The sequence below is a fragment of the Trichosurus vulpecula genome, chromosome 4 (assembly GCF_011100635.1).
Source record: "Trichosurus vulpecula isolate mTriVul1 chromosome 4, mTriVul1.pri, whole genome shotgun sequence".
Lineage (NCBI taxonomy): Eukaryota > Metazoa > Chordata > Mammalia > Diprotodontia > Phalangeridae > Trichosurus > Trichosurus vulpecula.
The window spans coordinates 40,547,415-40,574,614 of NC_050576.1; the positions used below are offsets into that span (position 1 = coordinate 40,547,415).

The 27,200-nt window shown below is 38.5% G+C and overlaps 1 protein-coding gene across 2 annotated transcripts in view; it reads right to left on the reverse strand.

Moving 5' to 3' along the window:
* PKN2 (protein kinase N2) overlaps nt 1-27,200 on the reverse strand; it is a 167,852-nt gene that overhangs the window by 14,550 nt on the left and 126,102 nt on the right. For both annotated transcript variants that reach the window (XM_036754897.1, XM_036754898.1), the window contains exons 13-19: nt 26,669-26,799; nt 26,492-26,567; nt 26,246-26,337; nt 13,006-13,182; nt 11,098-11,160; nt 9,914-9,990; nt 4,305-4,447 (exon numbers count right to left, since the gene is read on the reverse strand). In XM_036754897.1, the coding sequence (XP_036610792.1) occupies nt 4,305-4,447; nt 9,914-9,990; nt 11,098-11,160; nt 13,006-13,182; nt 26,246-26,337; nt 26,492-26,567; nt 26,669-26,799 (759 nt within the window). The remainder of the gene's footprint in view (nt 1-4,304; nt 4,448-9,913; nt 9,991-11,097; nt 11,161-13,005; nt 13,183-26,245; nt 26,338-26,491; nt 26,568-26,668; nt 26,800-27,200) is intronic.

Consider the following 27,200-nt stretch of genomic DNA (forward strand, 5'->3'; position numbering starts at 1 on the left):
ATTCTGCCTTTCAAGGCATTCTTCCCCTCATTGGCTTTTTGGAGCTCTTTTGCCATTTGAGTTAGTCTATTTTTTAAAGTGTTGTTTTCTTCAGTGTATTTTTCAGTATTTTTTTGGGTCTCCTTTAGCAAGTCATTGACTTGTTTTTCATGGTTTTCTCGCATCACTCTCATTTCTCTTCCCAATTTTTCCTCTACTTCTCTAACTTGCTTTTCCAAATCCTTTTTGAGCTCTTCCATGGCCTGGGACCAGTTCATGTTTTTCTTGGAGGTTTCTGTTGTAGGCTCTTTGACTTTGTTAACTTCTTCTGTCTGTATGTTTTGGTCTTCTTTGTCACCAAAGAAAAAATACAAAATCTGAGACGGAATCTGGGTGCGTTTTTGCTGCCTGGCCATATTTCCAACCAACTAACTTGACCCTTGAGTTTTTCAGTGGGGTATGATTGCTTGTAGACTAAAGAGTTCTATGTTCCACGTTTGGGGGGGGATGTGCCAGCTCTGCCACACCAGTACTGCTCCTTCCCCAAGAACCCCCAACCCGGACTGGGCTTAAATCTTCAGCAGGCTGTGCACTCCTGCTCTGATCCGCCACTTAATTCCTCCCACCAGGTGGGCCTGGGGCCGGAAGCAACTGCAGCTGTAGCTGCCCCACCTCCGCTGCCCCCAGGGCTGGTAGCCAAACCATGAACTCCTTCCACTCCAGCAGCTTTTCCCACTAATCTTCTCCGATGTCTTTGGTGTTTGTGGGTTGAGAAGTCTGTTAACTGCCGCAAGCTCACTGATTCAGGGTGGTAGGGCACATTCCACCGGCTCCTGGTCTGGTTGGTCCGCACTGCTCACACTGGGCTCTGCTCCCCTCCGCTCCCAGCTCCCAGCTCCATGTGGGATAGGCCTCACCCAGAGACCATCCAGGCTGTCCTGGGCTGGAGCCCTGCTTCCCTCTGCTGTTTTGTGGGTTCTGCCATTCTAGAATTGGTTCAGAGCCATTTTTTATAGGTTTTTGGAGAGACTTGGCAGGGAGCTCACACTAGTCCCTGCTTTCCAGCCGCCATCTTCAATCTGAACCTTTCTTGACTGTACTTAGTACAGTGCCTAGAATATAGTATCAGTTTAATATGTACCTGTGGATTGCCTGGACAACATGACCTTTTGAGGTCCCTTTCCAAAAGCTTTAGGCCTATGCTAGCTCTTCCTGGATCCTAACAAAATCTCACTTGCCCTTGCCATTAGGCCAAGTTACTAATTCTTGCCCTCTTTTGCTGCCCAAAGGTTTCCTTACTTCCTACTCCCTTCTCAATTCCTTTAAATCTGGCTTCTGGCCCTACCCTTTGAATGAAATTTCTTCAAGGTAATCAACAATCTCAACAGCTGAACCCAATGGCCTTTTGTGAGGCCTCATTTTATTTGGTTTTTTGCCAGTTACCGACACTGCTGATTATTCATTCCTCTTGCAAGATTTCCTCTCTTGGCTACCATGACATTGCACTCTTTTGTCTCACTCTCTTTATTGGCTCATCCTTCTTCTGCCTACAAAAGGGAGTCTGTCTTGGTGAGCTCATTAGCTCTTATGGGTTCCATCAGCATCCCTATGCACATCACTCCCAAACCTCTCTCTCTAGGATTCCAGTCCTCTATCTGTTGGCCACCTCTACATGAACGTCATGCAGGCAGCTCACAAATTCTACATGTCTAAAACATAACTAATTTTCTTCCAAAGTCCCTCAAGTCAAGGGAGAACCAGGTACAGGATCATTCCTCCACCTCTGGTTGATGGTACCAGTCAGCATTCTTCTAGTCATTCAAGGTTTCAACCTTGGAATCACCATAGGACACATCCCTCTCCCTTAACCCTCACAGCTAATCACTTGCCAAGGTGTGCTGAACATCCTGGACAGCTTTTGCACTCTTCCCTTTCCTTTAAGTTAAGGCCTTTATTACTTCTTGTCTCGATTAGCTCAGTCCCCCACCCCCCCTGAATCCACCTTATATTCAAATTCCAAGTGAATATTGCTAAAATACAGTTCTGACCATGTCACCCACCCCCAGTGACCTTTCAGGATGAAACACAATTCTCAGCCTGGCAAATTTAAAGCTCTCTACATCTGGGTCCCATTCATTTTTCCATCACTATTTCTCATTACTTCTCTTCACATACTTTCCATTCTATTTGAACTGGCCCACCACTCTAGCTATTCTCCATAGAGGACACCCTCCCCCTCCCCCCATGCCTCTGTACAAGGCACACTGCTTTTTCAAGTCTCAAATGCACTCACTTTTCAATCTCCCCTTACAAAGCCCCTAGCTCCTTTCCAAGCAAATCCTACAAAGAAAGTAACACGTTCTACAAAAGGCCTTCTCTTACTCCTTCCTGCCCCTCTTCTCTGCAGTGATTAGCAGTCTCTCCCTTTTAGAATTATCTTCTATATAATTTGTCTTGTATTTACTTTTGAAAGTAATTGTACTGTATTTACTTATGAAAAATGTATCTCCTCAGTAGAATGCTGGAAGTTTAGATTTTTTTTGACCTTGTACATAGTAGAAATAAATATTTACTTAATTTAAGTAAGCCCTGGAACATGAATAGAGCCTCCTAAATGAGATATGTAATCACTAAAGAATTCTATGCTGACAATTCTCCAATCTCACATCTCCAACTGCTTTTCAGACACTGTGGACTGGATGTCCAGTAGACAACCCTTTAAAATCTTCCTCTACCCCCAATATTCTCTATTATTGTAGCTCACCATCCTCCCAGTCCCTCAGGCCTACAAGCTTGGAGTCCTCCCCAACTCCTCACTATCTCTCACCCCCAGGTCCACGCTGTTGCCAAAGCCTGTCAGTTTCAACTCTGCAACATCTCTCAAATATACCTCCTTCTCTTCTCTGACACTGCCATCCACCTGGTGCAGATGCAGGCCCTCATCACTCATGTCTGGATTACTGCAATAGCCTGCTAATGGGTGTGACTCTCTCTAGTTTCTCCCCACTCCATCTCACCTTCCATTTGGCCACTAAAGTGATTTTAGCAAAAACAAAGGTCTGACCATGGTCACCCCGCACCGCCCCCCAACCAATAAACTTCACTAGGTGTTCAGGATCATATGCTTTGTTTGGAATTCAAAGCCCTTCATCACCTGGCCCCCTCCTGTCCAGTCTTAGATGTCTTACTCCCGAGGTGTCTTTTCAATCCAGTGACACTGGCTTCCAGGATGTTCCTTGAGCAAGACCCTCCATCTCTTGCCTCTGGGCATTTTCTCTGACTGTCCCCTAGGCCTGGAATATTCTCCCTCCTCTGTTCCTACTAGTGCCTTCCCTGGCTTCCTATAAATCCCACCTATAATCCTATCTTCTATAGCTAGCCTTTCCCAATCCCCCTCAATTCAAGTGCCTTCTCTCTCTTAATTATTTCCTATTTATCTGGCATATAGTTTGTTTATATATATATATATATATATATATATATATATATATATATATATATATATATATATTTGTTGTCTCCTCCATTAGGTTATGAGTTCCTTAAGGGCAGCACCTGTCTTGTCTTTTTTTAGCACAGTGCCTGCCACACAGTAGACACTTAGTAAATGCTTACTGATTGACTAATCACACCTAATACTAAGTGAATGAAGAATGACTCTTCTCTGGACTATGATAAGCAGTAGGCTGCACAGTCATAGAGCTGGTCTATTAGTACATGAGAATGGACAAATGAATCAAACATGGAATTGATCAGGAGGGAAGTGGGATGGACTGCATTTCAGAAATGGATCAGTTTTTTTAAAATTACTCCAAACCCCACAGACAGGAACTAAAGAACCATTACAGAAAAGTCCACCTAGCCAACTTTAAAATAAAATGTATGACACAACAGGGTATTGGGATTCTACGATTTGACATATTTGGGATATCTAGCACTTAGAAATAGCCAGAGTTTCTATGTGTACATTTGTTTTCTCCAGAAATTTTACTTGAAATTCTAAGAAGTGTAATCTATAAAAGACAGAAAATAATTACTTTGTGAGTTTTTTGTCTTAAAGTTGACTTTCTGATTTGGAGGACAGCTAGTGTTAATTTTTGATGAGGGCTTTTCCATTGGTTCTGCTGCCTATACCCTGCCAAACTGGCTTGCTCTCTTCTTGGCATCCTATGCAAAGACCACAGCAGGCACCAAAAACACCAGATGCAGTTGTGGGGAGCTATGAAGAGGTATGGCAGCTAAGTTCTCCTTTTTTCCTAAAGTACCTAAGCTTTTTGGTTAGACTCTCCTTTTCTACCCAGGACACGTTATCAACCACTGCTTACCTCTCCAACCAGCATTTCATATATAAGCACACCAAGCCCCCACCAGTCCACGGCTCTTGTGTAAGATGTTTCAGTCAAGACTTCTGGAGCTAGAAATTCTGGAGTGCCACAAAATGTGCTCGTTCTGTCTCCAAAGCCCATTCCTGAAAAACAGAAAAACCAAATTATTCTTTAGGTACCTCATCTGTTCTTTTCCTCCCTCTAGGGCTAACATCTTCCTAAATAAAAAATACATGGGGAGATGCAAAATTCACACATCGCTTTGGCCCTTCTCCCAGACCACCCTGGCCTCAGCATTTTCTGATGAGTAGTAAAAGTACACAGAGTAGTAATTTAGCTAAATATATAACAGCCAACTCAATCCAAAATCAAATAAATAAACAGAACAAATTCAATCCAAAATAAATTTAGTTGTCAAAATTATTTTCTAGTTTCAGTATTCTTTTATACTAACTTCATAACGGACTACTACTTTTTCTTCCTTCTTCTAGGGAAGACGATATAGCGTATACTGTGACTAAAAAAGTAGATGGAAGAAATTCCAAAGAAGTTAGTAAGAGTAAAAATCCAAAATCAAGATAGTGAGTTTTTGGATAAGGAAGTGTTGACTAAGGTTATAAGAATGAATCTGTCATGCAATACAAGAATATCATTTAGTCTAATTCATTTTCAATTTGCCTATTCCTATAATTTACACATGTAATCATCAAATGTATGTTGTACAAGTTGGTGATATTATTAAGTGAACAAGCATTTATTACAGAATGTATATTTCTAAAAGGCTAAAACCTTTCATATTATTAGTTTTAAAAAACAAGTGAAACTTCATGAATCCCTTAGTTAAATAGGTTATAGGGGAATATTTACATTTTACAAATAAACTCTCCATAAACATTTTGATGCCTCAAGTACCCTGCCAAAAATCAGGAAGTCATTTAACAGAATGGGGGAAAAAATAGGTCACTTGCTTCTTATTCTGATGTCCTGTTCACTACTACAATAAATTTATACATATTACTTTCAAGGCATAATAAAGCATTCTTTTGGCTTGACTATTTTCGTCAACAATAAAATCTATGCCTACATTTTTATATAGTTTTTTTGCAGGGGAAAGAGGGTAGAGAGAACATGAACCTGTAATTTCATCAGAATAATGTGGTCTCAGTGAGGAAATACCCTCTATCAGTGCAGATGAGCACCTGACTCAGCAACTTCTAATTCTTAGAAAGTCTAGTAGGGGACTTGCTGAGGGTCCCAGAGACAGTGTTTATCAGAGGAAGGCCATGAACCACTGGCTCTGAATCCGTTACCCAACAGTGAACTTTTCTTTAATATGTTGTCCATGTATATTGTATCAGAGCACAGTTATCATAGGTCATTTGTCCAAAGGAAGCTGAAAGACAGCTCACTGAACATGGAAGTATTTTAAATCTTATTTGCTGTGTCCCTTGTTAAGGCAGCAGGCAAGAAAACATATTCAACGTGTCCATACCCAGTAGGCATTATTTCCATTAATTATATTCAAACTGTATCTCTGACCCCAATTGTATTAAATAAAAAAAGCTCACCCTTGATATTTTCCTTTGCAATGAGTAGAGAGGGCCAGTAGGTGATGACTACTTTGACCACTGAGATGCTATCTGCAAAATGCTTTGCAAACCTTAAAGTATAAAGTAAATGCTCGCTCTCACCATTAAATAAAAACCATTAAGAGGTAGAGGGGCACAGGAGAGTCCAGAAGATCTGGGTTCCAGGTCTGCCTCTGAAACATCCTGGCTGTGAGACCCTGGGCAAGTCACTTGGACCTCTCAGGACCTCAAGCAGCTCTCTAGGGGTGTAAGTTGCCAAAAAGTTACCGACCTTCACTTGTAGAGGGACCTCCCTTATATATACCAGTGAAATCCTGCATCTAGCTCAAAGAAATTCAAAAATCAAAGTAAGAAACAAAAGAAAAAACCAGACTTCAGTGCTAGCCAGCCCCTTTCTACTTGGAAAGGGACTGTGGTAGTATAGCAGAAGAGGAAGAAGGACTGAATTAATTAACAAATAGCTCTGGGACAGTCTATCAATATTAACTTAAACCTGAGCACTTTATCTAAATAGGAGCTCTCTGGCAAGATGACCGATGAACTGACATATCATTGGAACAACTAAATCAAATCAAGATGTATCTTCTTGCAACAACAACAAAAAAAAAGAAGATAAAAGGAATGTGAAGCAAAAAGGAGTACGTTCACAATTAAGAGGCAATCAAAGAGTAGGCAAAACTTGCTGTGTTAATAAGCAACAAGATCATCATCAAGATAACTGTAGCTTACATTCCAGCATCTGTTGGAGAGGATAAAAAGATAGAAAAATTCTACATGAAGAATTTGACAAGCTCTTTCAAAAAAGTCTATAATTTTGACATTCGGCACCTTAACTATGAAGGTGGACATGGGGGAAGATGGTGACAAGTATCTTTTGTGGCTCAGGTTTGAGAAATTGAGGAAGTGAAAGGACCATAGATTGCTTATAAATCTCAGACCTGTTCTGCAATTTATAATCCTAGAGAGTTGCTTGGGGCACTGAAAGGCTAGTTAACTTGTCCCAATCTTACATAGGTAGAAGAGAGTCAATTAGTGCTGTATATGACAAGCACTGATCAGAGCAAAAAATTAAATTCATAATACATCAACAGAAACAAAGAAATTGGTCACTGATGTCGCTGAATTCAGCTCTGTGCATTTGGATCATTAATTAGAGGAAAGAGAAAAATCAATACCAGTTTAGAAGGTGAATGATGAGAAGACATCAAACAAATGCAACAGCTTCAACTTGACCTATAAAAGGAGCCCCTAAGGTAAAAAAGTAAGACAGAACCCATAAAATGCCTTAGCTAGCAAAGAGCATGATGCAGCAAAAGAGAACTGGATTCAACTTCAGAAGAACTGGGGGTGAATCCCATCTCCATCACTTTCTGTCTGTGTGGCCCTGGGCAACACACCTCACTTGTCTGGCCTCAGTTTCTTCATCTGTAAAATGAAGAGCTGGGGCTTGATGGCCTTGGTGGTATCTTCTAGCTCTAAATCAATGGGCCTGGGATTCTTTGCCAATAAGAGGGACATGGCAGAAAACGGTAGGAACAACAGCTCAGAAGACAAACTCATGTGAAAACATTACAGAAGAGGGCAGTGGAAGCTTTGGAGAGCCAAGCAAGCGTCATCAAATCAAACTGGTAGGCTCTGTCAGTGTCTTTAATAAGGACCTCTTTTCAGTATCTCACTGATTGTCAAAGCAGCTCCTATGACTGTCAGATTCTTTCTGAGCAAGGCAGGATGAGCAGCCTAGATTGCCCTCAAAGTGAGGAGAATGACGCTGGGCAGTGACACAACCCTGAGAGTATCCAAAGCTCACATTACATGCTATCTCAGGGCAACGAAGAATCCAAAAGGATACAAAAGGCCGCAGGCCATGTTACTATTGGGAAAAAAAAGGCAAATGAAAAAACTTTACTACTTACCATTCCATAGAAAGATACTTTCTCACCTTTAGAGGAATAATTTAAACATCAATGCTATCATTGGTGAAAATAAGAAATGGAGATAGCATTACTGTCATAAATGATTCCCTACTAGCAGGCCACATCTTTACAGTCTCAGCTGACTGAAAGGTACAAAGAATTTAAGATCCCATTTTTTTCTAAGTACAAAAAATAGCATCTTCTGTAGGAATAAAGCCAAACCTTAAGGTTTTTGTTTTTTTTAAAACAAGACATAATTCATGTTGATGTTAAGATCACACAAGAGCCTTAATGCAAGTTAACAGATATATCCGTTCATTAATAGGAACACATTAATAACTGATTACTGACATCAAACAAAGCAAGTTATTTGCCACCATGATGGAGAGTAGAAAGGTTCAAATGGACAAGAGATTATTACCTAATGCTGGTGAGATTGCTCCAATGCTTGTTTGAGGCTGATACTGAACTGACCGTATCAAGATCCAAAACATTAAGAGGGCCACATTCAAGAGACTACTTTAACAATCCACGTAGGGAAAGTTAAATGGATGAAAAATACCTATTGTACAGACTATTATGTATAGCTAGAAGACCATTCCCCTGAGTGAATACATTAATACATATATCTGGGACAGATACTTCAGGTGACTAATGAGCAGTGCCCAGATTTGAAGAGGAGGAAATAAATGGCTAGATAACATCTGAAAAAAGTGCACAGTAGCAAACAGCTAACATTTATATTGAGATCTTTAAAATTTACAAAGTATTTTATACATATTATCTCCTTTGATGCTAGGCTCTGTAAAGTGAACTTTCACCTTGCATTTAGAATTGATTCTTGCACCTAGAACCAGGCCTCTAGGCACCACTTCCTGGCCATCTCCACAACATTCCTCCATCCCTAAATCTCCACTTTTCAACTCCTGTTTATGTAAGTTTTCCTCAATAGGAAGTCTCTTGAGGGCAGAGACTGTCATGTTTGCTTGTATTTGTATCCTCAGTGCTTACTGCCAGTGCCTAGCACACAGGAAGCATTTAATAAACAATTTATCTAGGTATCTTATCAATCTCCTAGTTTTAACAATCTTAGGCTATTTCCTAGCACAAAGGCCCATTTTCCCTCCCACAGAAATGCTTTCCTGACAATGTCATATGTCTGTGAATTTAGGAATATTCAACCATGGAAGAATCAAATTTTGTGTAAAGGAAAGTGCCACGGAGAGATGAATAATGGGGACAAATAGGCTATGATGTGTTTCCAAAGATGACCCAAGAAGTTCATAAGTTAGGGAAAACACTGAGGAAATGGACAATAGGAAAAGGAGGTAGCCTAGTCATGTGGCAAGAACAAGAAAGAGCAGACGAACAGCTACAGTTTTCATTTGTAGCCATAAAATGTAAAAGGATTTAAAGGAAGGATTCTAGTATGTTAAGTGGATACTGGAGAAAATCTGTAGAAAACACAAAGATCATACAGAAGGAATGAGAAAGCATGAAGAGATTGCAAATTACACTAATGGAAGCAGTACCCTCATTGATAAGATCAGAGATTCACTGAATTAGTGGATTAAGAAGAAATTGATTTTTATGTATCTCAAAGTAAGGTACTGAGCCTTCACAATTCTTTTTGTACAATGCTTAATAGGGACAGAATCAATTAGAAGCTTATTGGGTGCTTTTCTATAAAGACAAATATCATATGAAGAGAACGCTTATCTCTCATGACGATATCCAGGAAATTCAGGCATTCAATCATGTCAACATGAGACATTAAGGAGTCATCACAGAGCTGAAGGATACTGAAGTGGGAGTAAGAAGCCTGTATTCCAGATACGGCTCTGGCCTCTACGACCCTGAGCCTCTTTCCAAATCTTCCAGTATTTGAACGTGGAGTGGTGGATCTGATTATCCTTTCATCTCTGAACTTTTGTGAAATTCATAATAATATGATAATTAAAATGTATGAACAACCCAGAGGATTTTTAATAGGGAAAAAAAGTAAGCACTTGAAATGTACCTTCTCTTCCACAAGCAATGTTGGTAACTACCAAAATACAAAGGAACAATGAGGCTTTGAAAAAGAACTTCAATAAAAGTAAATTACCTTCTTTGCAAAGACCAAAATCAGCAATTTTCACAAAGCCCTCTGTATCTAGCAACAAGTTATCTAACTTCAAATCTCTATGTAGGGAAAAAAAGAAATGGAAAAGAAATTAAAATTAATGTAATGAAATGAATATATAATCTGGTTTAAAAATAAATTCCTTCAGTAATAAATGGCCAAATATCCTCTTTACCAAGTAAGGTTTTCCAAGTTCTGATTAGGATTTAAATCCTCTACTGAAGATTTTGATATTTTTTCATCTCCTTCTGGCAATACTTACTGCTTTGCTTACAGATATGAGAAATGAGAATTCAGTTTTTCCTGTTACGGTAGGAAAAAAGGAGCATACTCAAAGAAGGAGTGTTTTATCACTTAAGAAAACATAGTTAAAAGAAGGAACCTCAATGCCATAAAACCTCATCAAATTCTGCCTTCCTTCATTTAGAATTTGTGACTTCAATTTGAGCAAAGTTTAACTTTGCATTATGCAGGAAGGAAGGATTTGCCAAGTTAGAGCATCTTTAACCTACTTGAGAGAATATATGTTTACCACGGTATTACCAGTCATTTTATTGATGCTAATCATGAACTGACTCTTGTCTATGTCCAGATTCTCTACTTAAGAACACTTCCTTGGCACTTAGTTTGAATTATGGATTTATCTGAAAGTAACAAGATTTTTTTTTTGAAGGGGGAAGACAGGGCAATTGAGGTTAAGTGACTTGCCCAAGGTCACACAGCTAATGTGTCAAGTGTCTGAGGCAGCATTTGAACTCAGGTCCTACTCACTGTGCCACCTAGCTGCCCCAAGTACTGAGATTTTTAATGTACACAAGCTACTCCATAAATTTTATTGGTCTTTCTCTACCTTGGTCTAGGCAAGTTTACTTTTAATACCTTATTTGAAAGGGAAAATTCAAACACAATCTACATTTGTGACAGTCTGGGTTGAACTATCCTGAGCTCTTTTAATTAGCGAGAAAGAAAAAGATCAGGACCAAAAAATGTTATTTTGAAGGAAAACTTGCCATTCTAATTTAGAAGTGCTCTATTAGCTACTTGTAAGGGCCAACATACACATTTAAAAAAAATAAATCACATACTAAATAACATAAAAATATGAAAAGTCTAACTAGCTTTAATTTCTTGTTCAAACCCATTATGGGAACATAAAATTTACTTACCTATAAACAATTCTGTGCTCATGTAAATATTGCAGTCCAAGAACTACACATGCAGCATAAAATCTGTTTAAATTAAAGCAAAACAAATTTAATACATTTCATTGTTTTTTGGTTTTAATTTATAACATTCTGCTTTGAAGACACTAAATCTTTTAGCTTTCAGTCAAGAGCAGACAAGTGGTAGATAGACTGGAGAATTTTCAAAATGTATTTATATACACTTTATATTCAGACTAGATTTTATATAGCTACTTGGCAAAGCTTTAAATGAACTGGCAGAAGATCAAGAAAACAAAAGAAACTCCAGAAGACAGATGAAACTGTAGGGTTTGAAGATGTTTTAACTTGCCATCATCTCTCTGTTAACTTAACATTCTGAGGGTTTAAAAAGACTTTTTCTAATACGATTTTTAAAATCTCTTGACATTTCCCCCCAGCTCTATGTAACCCAATTACCTTTAATTCAATGACTAAATATTAAGTGTCTTTGTACACAGCACTCTGCTAGAAGGTGCAAAATGCAAAACAAGATATAGCCCTCATGGGGTTTACAGTGTAGTTATCAGGATCGTACCTAAGGAGAGCTGGGGGTACCGTGCATAGAGTTGTGGGCCTGGAGTCAGAAAGACCTGAATTCAAATCCAGCCTCAGATATTCAGTCAGAGCTGTGATCCTGGCCAAGTCACTTAACTGTTTGCCTCCTCGTCTGTAAAGTGAGCTGGAGAAGGAAACGGCAAACCACCCCAGTATCTTTGTCAAGGAAATCCCCAACGTGATCATGAAGAGTCAGATATGACTGAAAAATGGCTGAACAACATCAGGCTCAAGGACCTCCCGGCATGGAAATAAAAACCTTTCTATAACTTATTTATAGAGCTGCTTGAGGCTGAGAGAGGCTACCTGACTTGCTCGTAGTACTAGATCTGGATTCAGGTAGTCCTGAGTTCAGATCTGCTCTCAGACACTTACTAGCTGTGTGACCCTGGGCAAGTCACTTGACCTTTATTCCTCCTCTATAACCTCCCAGAGTTGTTGTGAGGATCGAAGGAAATAACATTTGTGAAGCACTTTGCAAACCTTCAAGCATTATAATATTACTGTGTCAGAAGTGGGATTTGAACCATTTCCTTCTGATTTCCAAGTCTACTACTCTATAAACCATAACATGCAGCTTCAACAGTTAAGGTCTAATCAGTTTAATACTTTATCATTTACTTATGTTTTTCTCAATTTCAGTTATAACACATCTGTCTTCCTAACAAGATTATTATATCCTTGGGGGTACAGGGCCTTCACTGTTTCTTTTCTGCAGCCCACAGCACCTAGAGAAGTGCCAATAATGTAGCAGGGACTTTGCTAAAGGACTGGTACCTTTAACCCACTCAGGAGGTAGCTTTCTCATTGCAATTAGCATTTCCACTGGAAAACAGGATTACATATGACCAATCATGGTAAAAATTTAGAGGAAGAAGTGACCTTTAATGGTAATGGAAGATGGGAGAAAAAACGAATGATCAGAAGTGGGTGGTGGACATCAAGCAAGTGATCTGTCCAAGGATATCAGATCCAGAATTCAAACACAGATCTTATGCCTACAAACCACCATGTTTTCCACTGGGCAGGTAGGAAATGAAACCCTGTAAGGCTAATTTGTTTCAGCTACTTAAATTAATAAGCAAAGTTAGACAAAAATGTCATTTGTTATTTGGGGGTAAGTACTATGAATAAGTGAATAAGGAGTACATGAACAGTAGGACATTAGCTGAGGTAAAGTATAAAGAGAACATCTGAAGAGTTTTATTATTAACTACATAGACCTAGACTTCAGGAAGAAAACATAGTTTAATGTTCATGTTTTTGGAAGAAAAATACTTATAAAAAGCACAGAAAGTCTAAAAGCATACTTACACAGCTCTTGGTTCAGAAAATACATCAGTATGAATGTGCATCATTAGGTCCCCACCGGCAGCATATTCCATTACAAAGCAAACATGCTCTTTGGTTTGGAAACAAGCAAAAAGGTTCACCAAAAAGGGATGCCTTACACTATTCACAGTTTCAAAAATTCGTTTTTCACACATGAGGCTACAAAAGAGCATTGAAAAGGCAATTCAGTCACTGGACATTTAAATTACAATTGATAAACAGTAGTCTGTCAGCAAACTAGCACTCATTATGTGTCTAAAACTATGCAAAGTGCTGGGGACACGATGAAAGGCAAAAAAGTCCCTACCTCTCAGTCTGACAAGGGAGACATGCAAACAACTATGTAAAAAACAAGCTCTATGTAGGATAAAAGGATAGGTTGGGGCAAATTGTGAAGGGTTTTAAAGGCCGAATAGAAGTGTTTATAATTTATTCTAGAGAAATGAGAAGCCAGCAGAGTTTCAGAATGGGGAGACAACTGATGTAGGGAAGCTATTACAATAATTTATGTGATAAAAACCAGAAAGAAGGTCATGTGAGCAGAAAGAAGGAATAAAATGCCAACAGATGTGGCAACTGACTGGATATGGGATGAGGAGAGGATATATCAAAGTTATGAACCTGGGAGATCAGAAGAGTGATGGAGCTTTTGACAGAAAAAGGGAAGTTTGGAAGAGGGGTGGGTTTGACAACAATGATGCCAAGTTCTGTTTTAGACAAGATGAGTTTGAGATGCCTTTGGAGTATTCAGTTTGAAATGTCCAAAAGGCATCACTCAATGCTGATATGGACCTAAAGATCAGGGAAGAGATTGGGGTTGAATATACAGATATGAGTCATCTGCATAAAGATGACAATTAAATCCATGGGAAATACGAGGCTAAGTTGAGCTTGGCTGAATAATAGAACGATATGTAGTGAGGAGATGGCAAGGTATAGCGAAGGCTAAGAAAGGAGCCTTTGGGTATGGCTGGTGGCAGTAGTAGGGAAGGAACCAATAAGTATGGAGAGGCTAAATATTAGAGAGAGGGAAGGGATTACTGGGTGGGCAGTCTGCTGGGAAAAATGATAAGAGTAGTTAATCTTGGTAAGGGCCATCTTGTTATCAGAAACTGGAGGAAAGGAGGTGAGACATCAAGGGGTTTTGAGATGAGAAGGGGGAGGCTGAAGATGGGCCAGACAAACCTGTGTTCCTAATCACACTTTTGTCTTAAGTCAAATATGCCACAGTGCAAGAAGTTGTTTCAGAGGAAGCATCCTGATATGGGCTGGCTGCTGAAATGAAATATCTATACACATCACAAAAGGGAGGGTCTGGGATGCCAGTCATTTGGGAAATGGCAGAACAAGCTGTGGTATACAATTATAATGGAATACTATTGAGCTATAAGAAATGACAAGCAGGATGACTCTGGAAAAACTTGGAAAGACATACGTGAACAGATACAGAGTGAAGCAACCAGAACCACGTCATGATCAAAAAAGAGCACCTAGTACTCCTTAACATCTATGGCAGGGATCCATAACCTGGGATACTGGCCAGATTTCAGGATGCTTGTTAATTTGGGATGGGAAAAAATTTTACTTTCACTAACCAGTGACTGAAATCTAGTACTTCCTACAATTAAGAATTTTGAAAGAAAACAGGTCCACAGGCTTTACCAGACTGTCATAGGGGTCTATGACACAGAAAAGGTTAAGAATCCCAGCTCTCCAGTAAATCCAATTCCTCTTTTCCATTCAAAATCAGTAAAAGAAATCTTCAATGATGAATACACACCTGTGGTGTCCCAAGGGTCTTAATAGCACCCTATATATCGTTGCTATAGAGTTCATTTTTCAGGATTATTCAACAAAGTTCCTTCTACTGTTACATTTATCAAACGTCAAGATATTTAGCATTTACATGGGAGACAACTTGTTGTAGGATAGATTTTTTTGTGTCCTTTGTCAATTGTTTATTAGCGGCCTTGGTGGGGATTTAGTCATTTTTGACAGCAACTTTCCCCATGGTGGCTAGGACATTGCCAAGTTCCTTATTTTCACTCTTGAACCAAAAGTGAATTAAAAAAAGTTAAATTCAAAGCCTCTTCATCCTTAGAGACCTTGAACAATTCCATGCCTTGCCTCTATCAGATATGTCTCTCACAAAATGGGTATATTTGGTCCACTGCCCACTATGATGATAGTGCCATGGCCTCATCACGTTTTCTTGGATGTGTTGTGACCCTTGTTGAGAACCACAGTCACAGAGTACTAGAGAGGCTAATGGGTGATGTTCTTCTAGCCCCAATGGCACCACAGTGGAAGGCAGAGGATAAGGTTCTAAGTCAAATGCTTTTGGTAATCATGCAATAATAAAGCCAGTGGAATCTTATATTCTTTTCACCTTTTGGTTGCTCATGTGACTGTAGTATAGCAGAAAGAATGCTAGATCTGGAGTCAGAAGGTCTGGATCAAGCTAGCAAACATTTAATAGGTTCCTACTATGTGCTAGGCTTTATGCTAACCAGTGGAGATACAAAGAAAGGCAGAAACCCAGTCCCTGCCCTCGAATAGGTCACAGTTCAACGCGAAGACCATAGGTATATGCACAAATAAAATACATTCTGGATAAAGTGAAGACAGCCTTAGAGGATTCAAATTCTGCTGCTTCTCCTTGGGATGATGTGGGTTCAGGCAGGTCACTTCCCCTCTCTGGACCTTGGTGACCATATTTCTAAGTTGAGGGTTTGGATAAATGGCTTCTAAGCTTGCTTCCAGCGCTAAAACTACAACCTTATCTGGTTTGTTATAGAAAATGTTTAATACATTCAAACACGTATTTTAGTGCCCATTACCTATAAGGCCCTAGTGCTGAAGACAGCAAGACAAAATGAAAAAAGTTCCTGCTCTGAAGGAGCCTATAATTTACTGGGGAATACTCAGATAAGTAAACATAAAGAAGTCCTTTCAGCAGTGAGTATTATTAACTACTAGGGAGATCAAAAAAGGCATCTTGTAGGAAGGAGCACCTGAGCTGGACCTTGAAGGAATCTAGGAATTCTAAGAAGCAGAGCTATAGTAGCCTCCTACAAGTGGGAATAGGAGCTACATGTCATAAAGTGATAGAAAATAAGCCTAGAAGGATAAGTGCAGTCAGATTGTGGTGAGCTTTAAATTCTAGGTTAAGAAATTTATAACTTATGCTAGAAGTAATAATGAAACATTTAAAGTTTTTGAGTAGAGAAGTGATATGGTCAGATCTGTGACTTCAGGATATTAATTTGCCAACAGGTAGATGTATTGCAGAGGGGGACCAATAATGAGGTTATTATGATAATTTGCGTAAGAGGTTATAAGGGACTGACCAAGGGAAGTAGCTGTATGAGTATAGATAATGAATTGGATGTGAGATGCAGAAGTAGATTTGGTGTGACTGGCCAACTGATTACACCTGGGAGGGCTGCTGGGGGGAGACAAACATGAGATTATGGACTCGACAACTAGAAGGATGACAGTTTTTTATTCTTTTAACAGTATAAACAGTCAAGCAAAACGTGTGTATGTATATACATGTATCCGTGTGTGTGTGTGTATATATATACACACACACACACACACACACACACACACATACACACACATTTATGTGTGCATGTTGTGTACATACGCATGCATACACCCATATACACCACTTTCTGCCCCCTGAGTGCGTCACCTCTCTATCAGGAGGTGGACAGTACATGTCATCATGAGTCCTCCGGAATCACAGTTGATTGTTACATTGATCCGAGTTCTTAGTCTTTACGATACTGTTGTTATTATATACACTGTTTTCTTGATTCTGCTCACTTCACTCTGCATCAGTTCATAAAAATATTCCCAGGTTTCTCTGACATGTTTCTCTTTGCCTTCATTATTTCTTATAGCACTTTAGTATTTCCTCACTTTCGTAGGCCATAACCTATTCAGCCATTTCCCAACTGAGGAGGAATTTCCAGTTCCTTGCCCTCACAAAAAAGCTGCTATTATATCTTTGGCTCCTATTCCTCCTTCTCTGAGGATGACGTTACTTTCCAAAGAAAAGTTTATAAGAGGGATGGGTTTGGGATGAAGTACAATGACTTCTGTTTGGGGCATGCTGACTTTGAGGTGCCCACAGGATATGATATCACCCCAACAGGTGGTAATATAGGACTGGAGTTAAAAGTAGATATTAGGGCTGGACATACAGATTTGTGAGTCATCTGCACAAAGATAACTGAACGCACAGGAACAGATCAGGCAACTGAGAAAAACTCAAGTAAACACTATTGGACTTGGAATCAGGTGAAGCCTTGGTTCAAATCTGACCACCTACATAACTAAAGTTAATTCATTCAGCTTTTCTAAACCTGTGAATTGGTATAATACTGTAAGTGCCTATCTAACAGGCTTGCTCTAAGGACCCATAGTACAAATATTCATAGCAGATTGGGGTTTTTTTTTTGGTGGTGGCAAAGAATTGGAAACTGAAGGATACTCATCAATTGAGAAACAGCTGAACACGTTGTGGCATATGAATGTGGAAGAATACTAAAGTGCTGTATGGTGGAGGTCAAACAAGCTGCTATAAATGTCTTCTTATTCTCCTTTTCTTATAACAGCGTCCTTGATTTTTTCCATTCTTTTTATGTCTCCCTTTTTTGAGCTATTTTGGTAATTAATGCCCAAGAGAATGAAAAAACCAATGACGTTCCCTAGGGGAAGGTCCTATTAGAGTATGAGCTGGGACTGTCTTAATTTCCTATTTATATTCCCAGCACTTAGCACAATGGTTTGCACAAAATAAGCCCTTAATACTTCATTCATTCCTCATTTCATTCGTTCACTCACATCAACTCCAGCACGAATTTCCTCTGCATCTACATCTAGCTATGTCTTAAGTGCCATTTCCATGACCTCATATAGGACATAAAATAATGAGATACTCTGAGTATGAATGTGGTGGTCCTATTATCTATTTTATCTATAAATGTTCTTGATGATGCTCAGAAGGAGTCTCATTCCAATCCTGAGATTATCATGTTTGGTCTCTTTTGCTGTTCTTCACACAAATGTTCTGCATACAGACAGACCTGTGCTCCAAATTAGTGTTGCCTCCGGCTGCTGTTGGGTCTTCATTTGGCAAATAGGTGAAGCAATTTCTGGGCGTTTTTGGCCTTTGTGGTGATTGTATTGGTGAGATATCTCTATGAAATGGTGATAGTCAGTGTCCTTACCTTGAATCATTTTTCAGTCAAGGCTAGTTTAAACAGGTTGTGTTAAACTGTTCTAACTGCAAGTTATACATTCTACTCTTTGTCCTTTCTTCTAGTTCATTCTGACCTCTGCTCTCCCTAGTCAGACTAAACATAATCCCACAGTGAGTGAGTTCCATATCACTAGCAGACGGGAAATGACTCCCAGAGAAACAATTTCCTGTCTGTTAAATGTCAGCTTCATTTTTTGTGCTGTTGTTCATAACCTGCCACATTCAGCATCTACTTCTTGAAGAGAATAATATGCTCTATAGGTGTGAAGTACATGAGTGATACAGAAGCCTCTGGTTTTTTATTTTTTAAGCCTAAACTCTATTTTCTGCTGTTCTCCTTGGTGCTCACCTCTGCATTTAAGCCACTGAGTATCCATGTATAAATACTGATTCGCTTTAGATAATCTGGGCAAATTCTTCATAGAATTCCTCTACGACTACTACTTCTGATTATAGATAATAAACAAGGTATTAGGGCAGGGGCTGATTACTGATTAGTACTAGGAAGTGAAGAGAAATGGCTGAAATAAAGTTTGTATGCACTGATAATGTACCAGCCACAAATAGTGTTTTGTAAAGATCCTGATTTAGAAACCTGGCCCTCAAAGGAGTGCCAATCCTGAGATTATAACAGAATTTTTGAAAGATGCTACTGGGGGGTACAACGGAATGAGTACTGGATTCAAATTCTGCATCTAATATTTGACTACCTGTGTGACTGTGGAACCTTAAGACCTCTTCAGGCCTCTGTTTCCTCACCATAAAGGAAGCTGGACTAAATGACCTCTGAGTTGTTCTGGAGCTCTAAATAGATGATCCTGTGCTCTGAAAGAGTGATACTCTTTTCATAATGTTGCAGGAGACTGCTCAGTGATAACATAGTTATACTTTCCCCAACTGAAAACAATGACTATCTGCTGCAGAGAATAGAAAGCCGAAGAAAGGGCACTAAACATCTGATTGGAACAAACACTGAGGAGGTTCACACTTAGTGTGTGTGTATACATAGATATGAAATCATAATTTATACAAGCTTGATTACCAGTAGTGTTAACAATTTCTTTCTAGAGTAAAAAAGTGATAAAATATGCAAGATATAAATACTGGAAACAAGAAGTTTATAGGATTCATTCTAAATAAGAATTTAGAAATAAAGCACTATTTGATAATCTTATGCCTATCAACTTAATGTTATGTTTAATATACAATTATACCACAGACTTTTCTATGGATGGTAGTGTATGCTATGTTTTTTTCCAGCAGTCAGGAAGGAACTGCTTTGATTTACCCACATTCATATTTGTGGTCACCAATATTGGGATTGGGAAGCAAAGCTTTAAGTAAAAAGAGATTATAAAATCAAGAAGCTTGAACTAAAAACTGAAACAAACTACAGTAATTTGTTGAATTTGAACAGAATCCCAAAGTTAATTTTTTTAACTAAACAAAATTTTATTTTTACATAAAACACTTAAGTGGTGACGTATTACATGTAGAACTGAATTTAGACATTTTCTAACTCTATTAAACCAAAACAAAATCATTCAAAATATCCTCAGATTCTAATTTAACCTTGATACTTTATTTGACTCCCTGATCAAAATATGCCCTTTAGAATTCTATAGTAACTGCCTATTTTATAACTATGTTCTCAATTGACAACCAGGATATAACACATCTGCTCTGATTAGAAAGTAGTGTATTTCCCTTAAAAAGAAAAAAAAAAAGCAATGCTTTACCCTGAAAAGGGTTTTGGTTAGATTTTTCAAAGCCCTCTAGAACTTGAAACTGCAAATCACAATGTGGCAAGATGTAGGCCCATCATCCTTAATTTCACTCTAAAGTGTTTTGAATGAACTCATTTTGAAAAATTAGTTGTAAAGATAAGTATTTATACAGGGACCTGGATCTCATGGCTAATAGGATTTTAAAAATTAAATATAATTATAACAATGTTCAAAAGTCTACCTGCTGTGGTAAAAGCAGCATGGCATTTTAAATGTTATATTAATACAGTTGTCATCTAGATTATATTAGACACCTGTTCAGGTTTAAATAGTGACAGTAAATGTAACTATTATGAACCATTGTCTAGACTCCATTTAATAGCTTCACACTGCAGATGAATTCCTACCCCTGACATATTACAATCTGTTTTTAATTATGAACACAAAATCTGAAAGCCAGTTTGTTTGTTTTTTTAAAGCTTTAGGCTTATGTGTGCATTCATTTTAAAATTTCAACAGACACTTAATGCTAGAAAATTATAAAGAAAATGTTAAAATGAGATTCATAGCTCCATCAAGATCAAAGGAAGTGAAAATAGCATTTAAATCTTATTAAAATGAAAGTGTTAGACTAAATGACCCTAAGGTTTCTTTCTAGCTCCAGATCTATGATCCTAAGGAGTTTTTACATGAATAGTGAAACATTTAGTCAAATCATTTTAAAAAATTTAGCAAATCTGGATTACGGGGAGATACAGGTCAAGCATTCTGAGGAAATGTGACTGACTTGGACAAGATGTTTTGTTCTAATGTAGATGAAGATTTCAAATAATGGCTAGATTCTACATTTAAGGGTCTCTATAATCACCTAAAAAGTGATTTTGCTGTTGTTTTTCACATGATTTAAAACAAAAAGCCTACTATTAAACAATGTTAGTGTATTTTGTTCAAAGTTATAGTGGCATCTTTGCTGTTCAACAAAAGATCACTGGCTCCAGTGGCTCCCTAATATCTCCAGAATCCAACATGAGAAATCCTCTGGAATTTGAAGGAAGTTCTTTGCAACTTGGTTCTTTCCTACCATTCACTCTGTCTATACTTTCCTCCCCTCCAGGCACTCTCCAAGTGATGTAGGCCTGCTTATAGCTCCTTATGCTCCCAAGTCTGCCTTGGTTGTGGCTGCCCCCGTGCTGCAAGTGTGCTCCCCCTCCTAGCCTCACCTGGATTCCGTGAATACTTAGCTCAAATCCCACCTTAGGAAGAAGGTGGGGACCTCTTGGTCACACTGCTCCCCCTTTCTGAGATTACCTTCTATTTACAAATATGTACATATCTCCTATTAGAATGAACTTCTTAAAGGCATATAACCTGTTTTTTTGTCTTTCTTTATATCCACAGCACTTAGCCAAGTAGCCAGCACTGAGAAAGTGCTTAAGAAATGCTTGGTGACTATTAACCTAGGAAGCTTTGGTACACAGATAGCAGTGAAGGAGAGGCTCTTATATACATTGATCCTCACAGTTTTATTTTATAAGTACTAATATTCTTCTAATCAATAACTTTTAAACATTCAACAAAAAGCAGAGCAAGGTTAATCAACATGATTTGTCCCTAATTTTACACCAATTCTCAATATTCTGCTTTGGCTTGGGTGAGCCTTCCCCTCGAAGGCCATGTTAATTGTCAATGACATTCTCACGTGGTTTCTCTTCTGCACCTTCCTTGTCTTTGGAGGTTGAGCTCAAATCACTTTCTTTACAAGTCCTCCACTAAACCCTCCAAATCTTGAAGCAGTCTTATTCCAAATTCTCATTATATGTATTACTTACTTTGCTGCTAGTGACTTACACTGAATGAACCAGTCTATATTGTATTTTGTTTTATTCTATGTAACTTCACTTATCTATGAATTTTTCCTGACCCCTGGCACTCTCCCTACCCTACCCAAAAGCATTTCAAAGAGAGCTGTCAAAGCAGGTAGGCATCCTACAGAAGGAATTGGGAGCGTGTTCTCTCCTCTAGGAGTGACTTCTCCGTGTGTTTGAACAGACTCTGGCTCCTCTAGAAGAGAATGGACACTACAACTCAGTGGAGCTCTGAATTATCCAGGCATTTAAGTCCTGCTATTAAGTTGTGTTTACATGTACTATTAGGGTTGGAAAAGGCCCAGAAGAAAGATGGTTTTTTGGGATATAAAGTAACAGGAGCCATTAGTTGGAACTTTACCCTAAGTGAGTCAACCCTCATCATCTCTCGGGATGACAGAGGAAGTCTGGGTAAGCTGTGTCAGTAATAGAGGGTCCAATGACCAGCTGTGGGTTCCCCAGCTGGGAACTCTTGCTTCCTCCCATTCCTTCATTCCCGAGCCTGTTTCTTACTCCACCAAATGTCTGTCCTATCTCCCTACCTGGGAGGAGAGTGGCTGATGGGACCAGGCTCCTTTTGGGTCTTCCCTCAGGTGCTCAGCACAGCACTAGATAGGTACTCATAAATATTCACTGAATACTGGTACCAGACAACTATAATTACAATAAGCTTTCCTTTCAATTACACCAAAACATATGAATAATATACTCTGTGTGATATTTAATAAAAACTATTCATATTAATGTCATGTTTTGTGTCATTATTGTTGTTTACAGTCATGTCTGACTCTTCATGGCCTCATTTGGGGTTTTCTTGGCAAAGATACCGGAGTGGTTTGCAATTTCCTTCTCCAGTGTATTTTACAGATGAGGAAACTGAAGTAAATGGGGTTAAGTGACTTGCCCAGGATCACCCAGCCACTCTTCCTGACTCCAGGCCTGGCACTCTATCCACCTCACCACTTAGCTGCCCATGTTGCTAAGTGGTATAAGGAAACAGATAAAGCTGAAGATAGATAATTATCAACCACGTTTTCTGATTCTGAATTTATCTCCAGTAGGGGGAATAACAACCTAAGCCCTGTGTTGAAGTCCATCCTTATATTTTCCTTTTTATTGAATTATGAACAATATTTTGATTTTATTTAATTAAAAAGTATATCCTACCAAGAACTGGTGTGAGTATTGTACTATGTAGCTGAAAGATATTTAAAAGGAAAAGGATTATTGCAGAGGCCAGCACTAGTTTTCCATTATACCATTTTATATAGATAGGTCTTCTACTTTCTTCCTCTGGAATAAAGTCAAATTTTTCCAGGAAAGAAAAAGATTTGCTTCTACTGTGCCAAATGATCAACATTCCAATTTCTTTTCTGGACTGGACTTACAATTTTCTTGGCTGTTAGTAACTCTAGATGAGAAAATGCCCTTTGCCATTGAGGATCTGTAACTAGAAAACTGCGGGGACAGTGCCTGGTGAGGTAACTCTCCCAGAGACACCGATGGGACAGGAACCCAGTTTGTCCTGCTTTGGAGGCTAATTCTATCCACTCTGCCAGCCTGACTCTCCACATTACAAATAAAGAGGCAAACAATGTGATGGGAGAATTTAACTGGATGACTTATCAAATGCTGCCAAGCAAGGAATGCAGTCTCCAGAGAATCCTGCAAACATACACAAAAACTTCTGTGTGATTTCAGGTAACAAGAAAAAGGAAAATGAAAGTGAACAAAGAAACTCTAAGTGGATGTATTCAACTTGGAGCTTAGCACTGATAAAACAAATTCTTAAATATATTTTCTCTGATTGCTTCCTAAGCATGGTGGAAATGTATTTTTTTTAATTAATGTTACCTATTATATGGTATTTTACAATTTAAAATGCTTTATTTTGTTTTTAAAATGTACATTCTCTTAATTTAGCAGCCTCGTGAGGTAGGAGCTGGAAAGGTATCATTTCCTATTTTTAAGGTGCAGTGGATAGAGTGCCAGGCCTGGAGTCAGGAAGAATAATTGTGTGACCCTGGGCAAGTCAGTATCAGAAAAATGATTAATCCAAGGTCACATGTCTGTTCAACATAGACATGTTCTTCCCTGTACTCTATCTAGACATATCTATCGAGACAGTACAGGGAAAAACAGAACTTGAGTCAAGAAGACTTCAGTTTCCACTGCATCACACACCTTCCCATGAACATCAACAGATACTATTCTAACGAGATATACATTCCTTCCAAATACTGAAAGGTGATCTCACAACTTCACATTTCTTATAGTAAATGGTACTGCTCCTTGTCACACAATGAAAGAATCAAGCCACTCTGTGCAGCTGCTTAACTCTTTTAGTTTATTCTTTCCTTTTTTTTTTGGAGGGGGGGGGTGGTGGTGGGAGTTGTTGGATCTGTAATTTCATTGGCATTACAGCAGAGGGCAACACCACCCTCCCAGTCCCTCAGGTTTGCACCCTGGATTTCTCCCTCTTTGCTACGTTCCATATCCAAACTATCACCAAGGTCTGCAAATTTCACCTTTGCAACATCTCTCAAATATGCCTCCCCACCTTCTCTCTGACTCTGCCCCCATCTTGGTACAGACCCTCTTCACCTCACATCTTGACTGCTGCATTTCTGTCCCTCTCCAGCACAGCATCCTGACTGGTTCAAAGGGGATGAGTCCTACAACAGTCTACTGGAACTTCTAACAGAAGGATTGTGTAGACCTAAATCCAGATAAGGAACATGCAGAGCTTTTTGGGAGCACTGACTGGTGAGAGTCTAGAATACAACACTCAGTACACCAAGAAAGCAGCAGATAGTCCAAGAGAACAAAATTCAACTTGGACATTCCCCAGTGAAATGAGCAAAGACTGGCCATGACATAAGCCCAAAGCCAGGAAGTAGGCTGGAAGAATGAACAAATGAAAAAAAAGAATCCACCACAAATAGCTATTATGGTGACAGGTATGCGCAAGACACAAACCTAGGGAAAAAGAAAGAACGCCTCAAAAACGGCTACAAGCAAAGTCTCAAAGAAAAACACAGCTTGGATACAAGTTCAACTAGAATTTCAGGAAGAAGTTTAACAAAAAAGAAAAAGAAAAAAAGGCAAAAATTATTTTAAAAATCCAAATGAAAACATAAAAGGAAAAAATGGTAAAAGAAATGGAGCTATAAGGAGGAATGATTTGGAAAGAGAAATTAACAGCTTGGAATGAGAGGTACAAAACTATACCCAAGAAAAAAAAAGTTTTCTGAAATTTTGAATTGATCAGAAAGAAGCTAATGATCCCATGAGGGAAAAAAAAATAGGGATGTCTGGAAAATAAGACACTCTGGGGAGAAAGATCACGAGCTCTGTTTTGGACATGTTAATTTTGAGACATCTATGGGACATCAAGTTCAAGAGGCAGTTAATAATGTGAGACTACAGCTCAAGAAACTACGAATAGATATAGAGCTCTAGGGATCATTTGTACAGAAGTAAATGAACCCTGGTGAGATCATTGAGCAAAATACCATTGGGGGGGCTGGGAGGGGGAGAATGTTAGGACAGGTCCTTGGGAAAAATGTAGGATTTATGGGTCTAGCCTCAGTGAAGATTCAGCAAAGGAGAAGTAGGTGGAGTAGGTGGAAGAAGAACCATCAGAGAGTAGTGTCATAGAAAATATCCCAAAGAAAAAGATAATGAACAGCATCAAAGGCCACAAAGAGGTCAAGAAGGATTAAGACTGAGGAAAGACCATTAGATTTGGCAATTAACACATCACTTTTATTCTGGAGAGAATAACCTCAGTTAAATGATGAGATTGGAAGTCAAATTATAGAAGGTTTATAAATGAGCGACAAAAAAGGAAATGGAGGCACTGAGTTTGGATGGCTTTCTCAAGAATTTTGGCCTTGAAGAAGAGGAGAGATAAAGGATGATTGCTAGTTAGAGATGACTGGATGAAGTGAGTTTTTGGTTTTTTTTTCAATGACGCTGGCTCTTATCTGCCATATTAATGCGTGACCATCAATTAACTGACATTTAGGAAACGTGGTGAGAGGGCAAATTAATTAGTTATGTCTTTTTTTTTTTACAATTAGAGAATTGTCCTACTCTTTATATTATCATTTTGAATGTCAAGAACAAAAATGTTGTAGCTATTATTAATTTCTGAATTCTTTTATGTTGTATTTGAATTCATTAACGAGTTAAATTCTTCCAAAAAGAGAAAGAAATGCAGAAAGAAAAGACTACACCAGGTATGCAGAAAGACTTACCCTTCAGTACATAAAATAACTCACTCCTTAAAACATCTCCTAACCCAGAAAAAATTAACATCAAATAATTTTAGTTTGCTTTCTTTAACTAACCTGTCTACTTCATCCCGAGCAACGATATCTCCTTTCTTTAAGGCTTTTATGGCAAACATCTCATTTGTATTTTTGTATTCTGCCAAAAGCACCTGTAATGATAAAGAAAAATTATTTTTTAGGTAAGTTATTTACTTAAGCTTTGTATTTCACCCTTTTTCAGAAAGGATGAGACTGCTTCTTCTAAGTTAAAACAGTATAATTTACTTTTAGAATTAGTCAAGGAAATTTTTTTTAAAGGCATACCTTTCCAAAATGCCCTCTACCCAATACAGCGCAACACCTAAAGTCTTGAAGACTAAACTGAAACCTCTGTGGAGATCTGAAAAAAGAGTCATTATCAATAGAAATGTTAGAATAAATCACAAATTTAAAGTGGGAATCTAATCAGTAAGTTTCATGTTTATCATAAGTTTATATTACCTCCCATCCTCAGGTTCTTGAATCCCACCACACTCTAGCACTGACTGAGAGGCAGGAGGCTCATATTCAGCTTGTTTTTTTGAAGCAATACTATTTCTGTCATTTTCAAAATTAAAAACTGCTTCTGAATCCTATGAAATATTAAGAAAAAAAATCAATTAACCTGCAAAAAGTAAAAGAACACAACCATAGTTAGGTAAGGGTGAAGTTAAATAATTTGAGAAGCAACATAGTCTAAACAAAATGTGAATATAGTCTAATGAGATTGAAATAACAACCAAGGTTTAACACTTTGTTCTCATACAGGAGTGGTCTTCTGGAAGCTAATGGAATATATGCAATTCCATAAACATTTATTAGGTACCAATTGTGTGCTGAATAATATTATGCTCTGAGACAGACATAAAGTTTGTATAAGAGACAGTGTAAACAAACTCATGTGTTCTACAGTCTAATGCGGAGGGGTGTGAAATAGGACAGATAACTGTAATGTAGGCTACAATGAAAAACAATGCACAGTCAGATGGTAAAA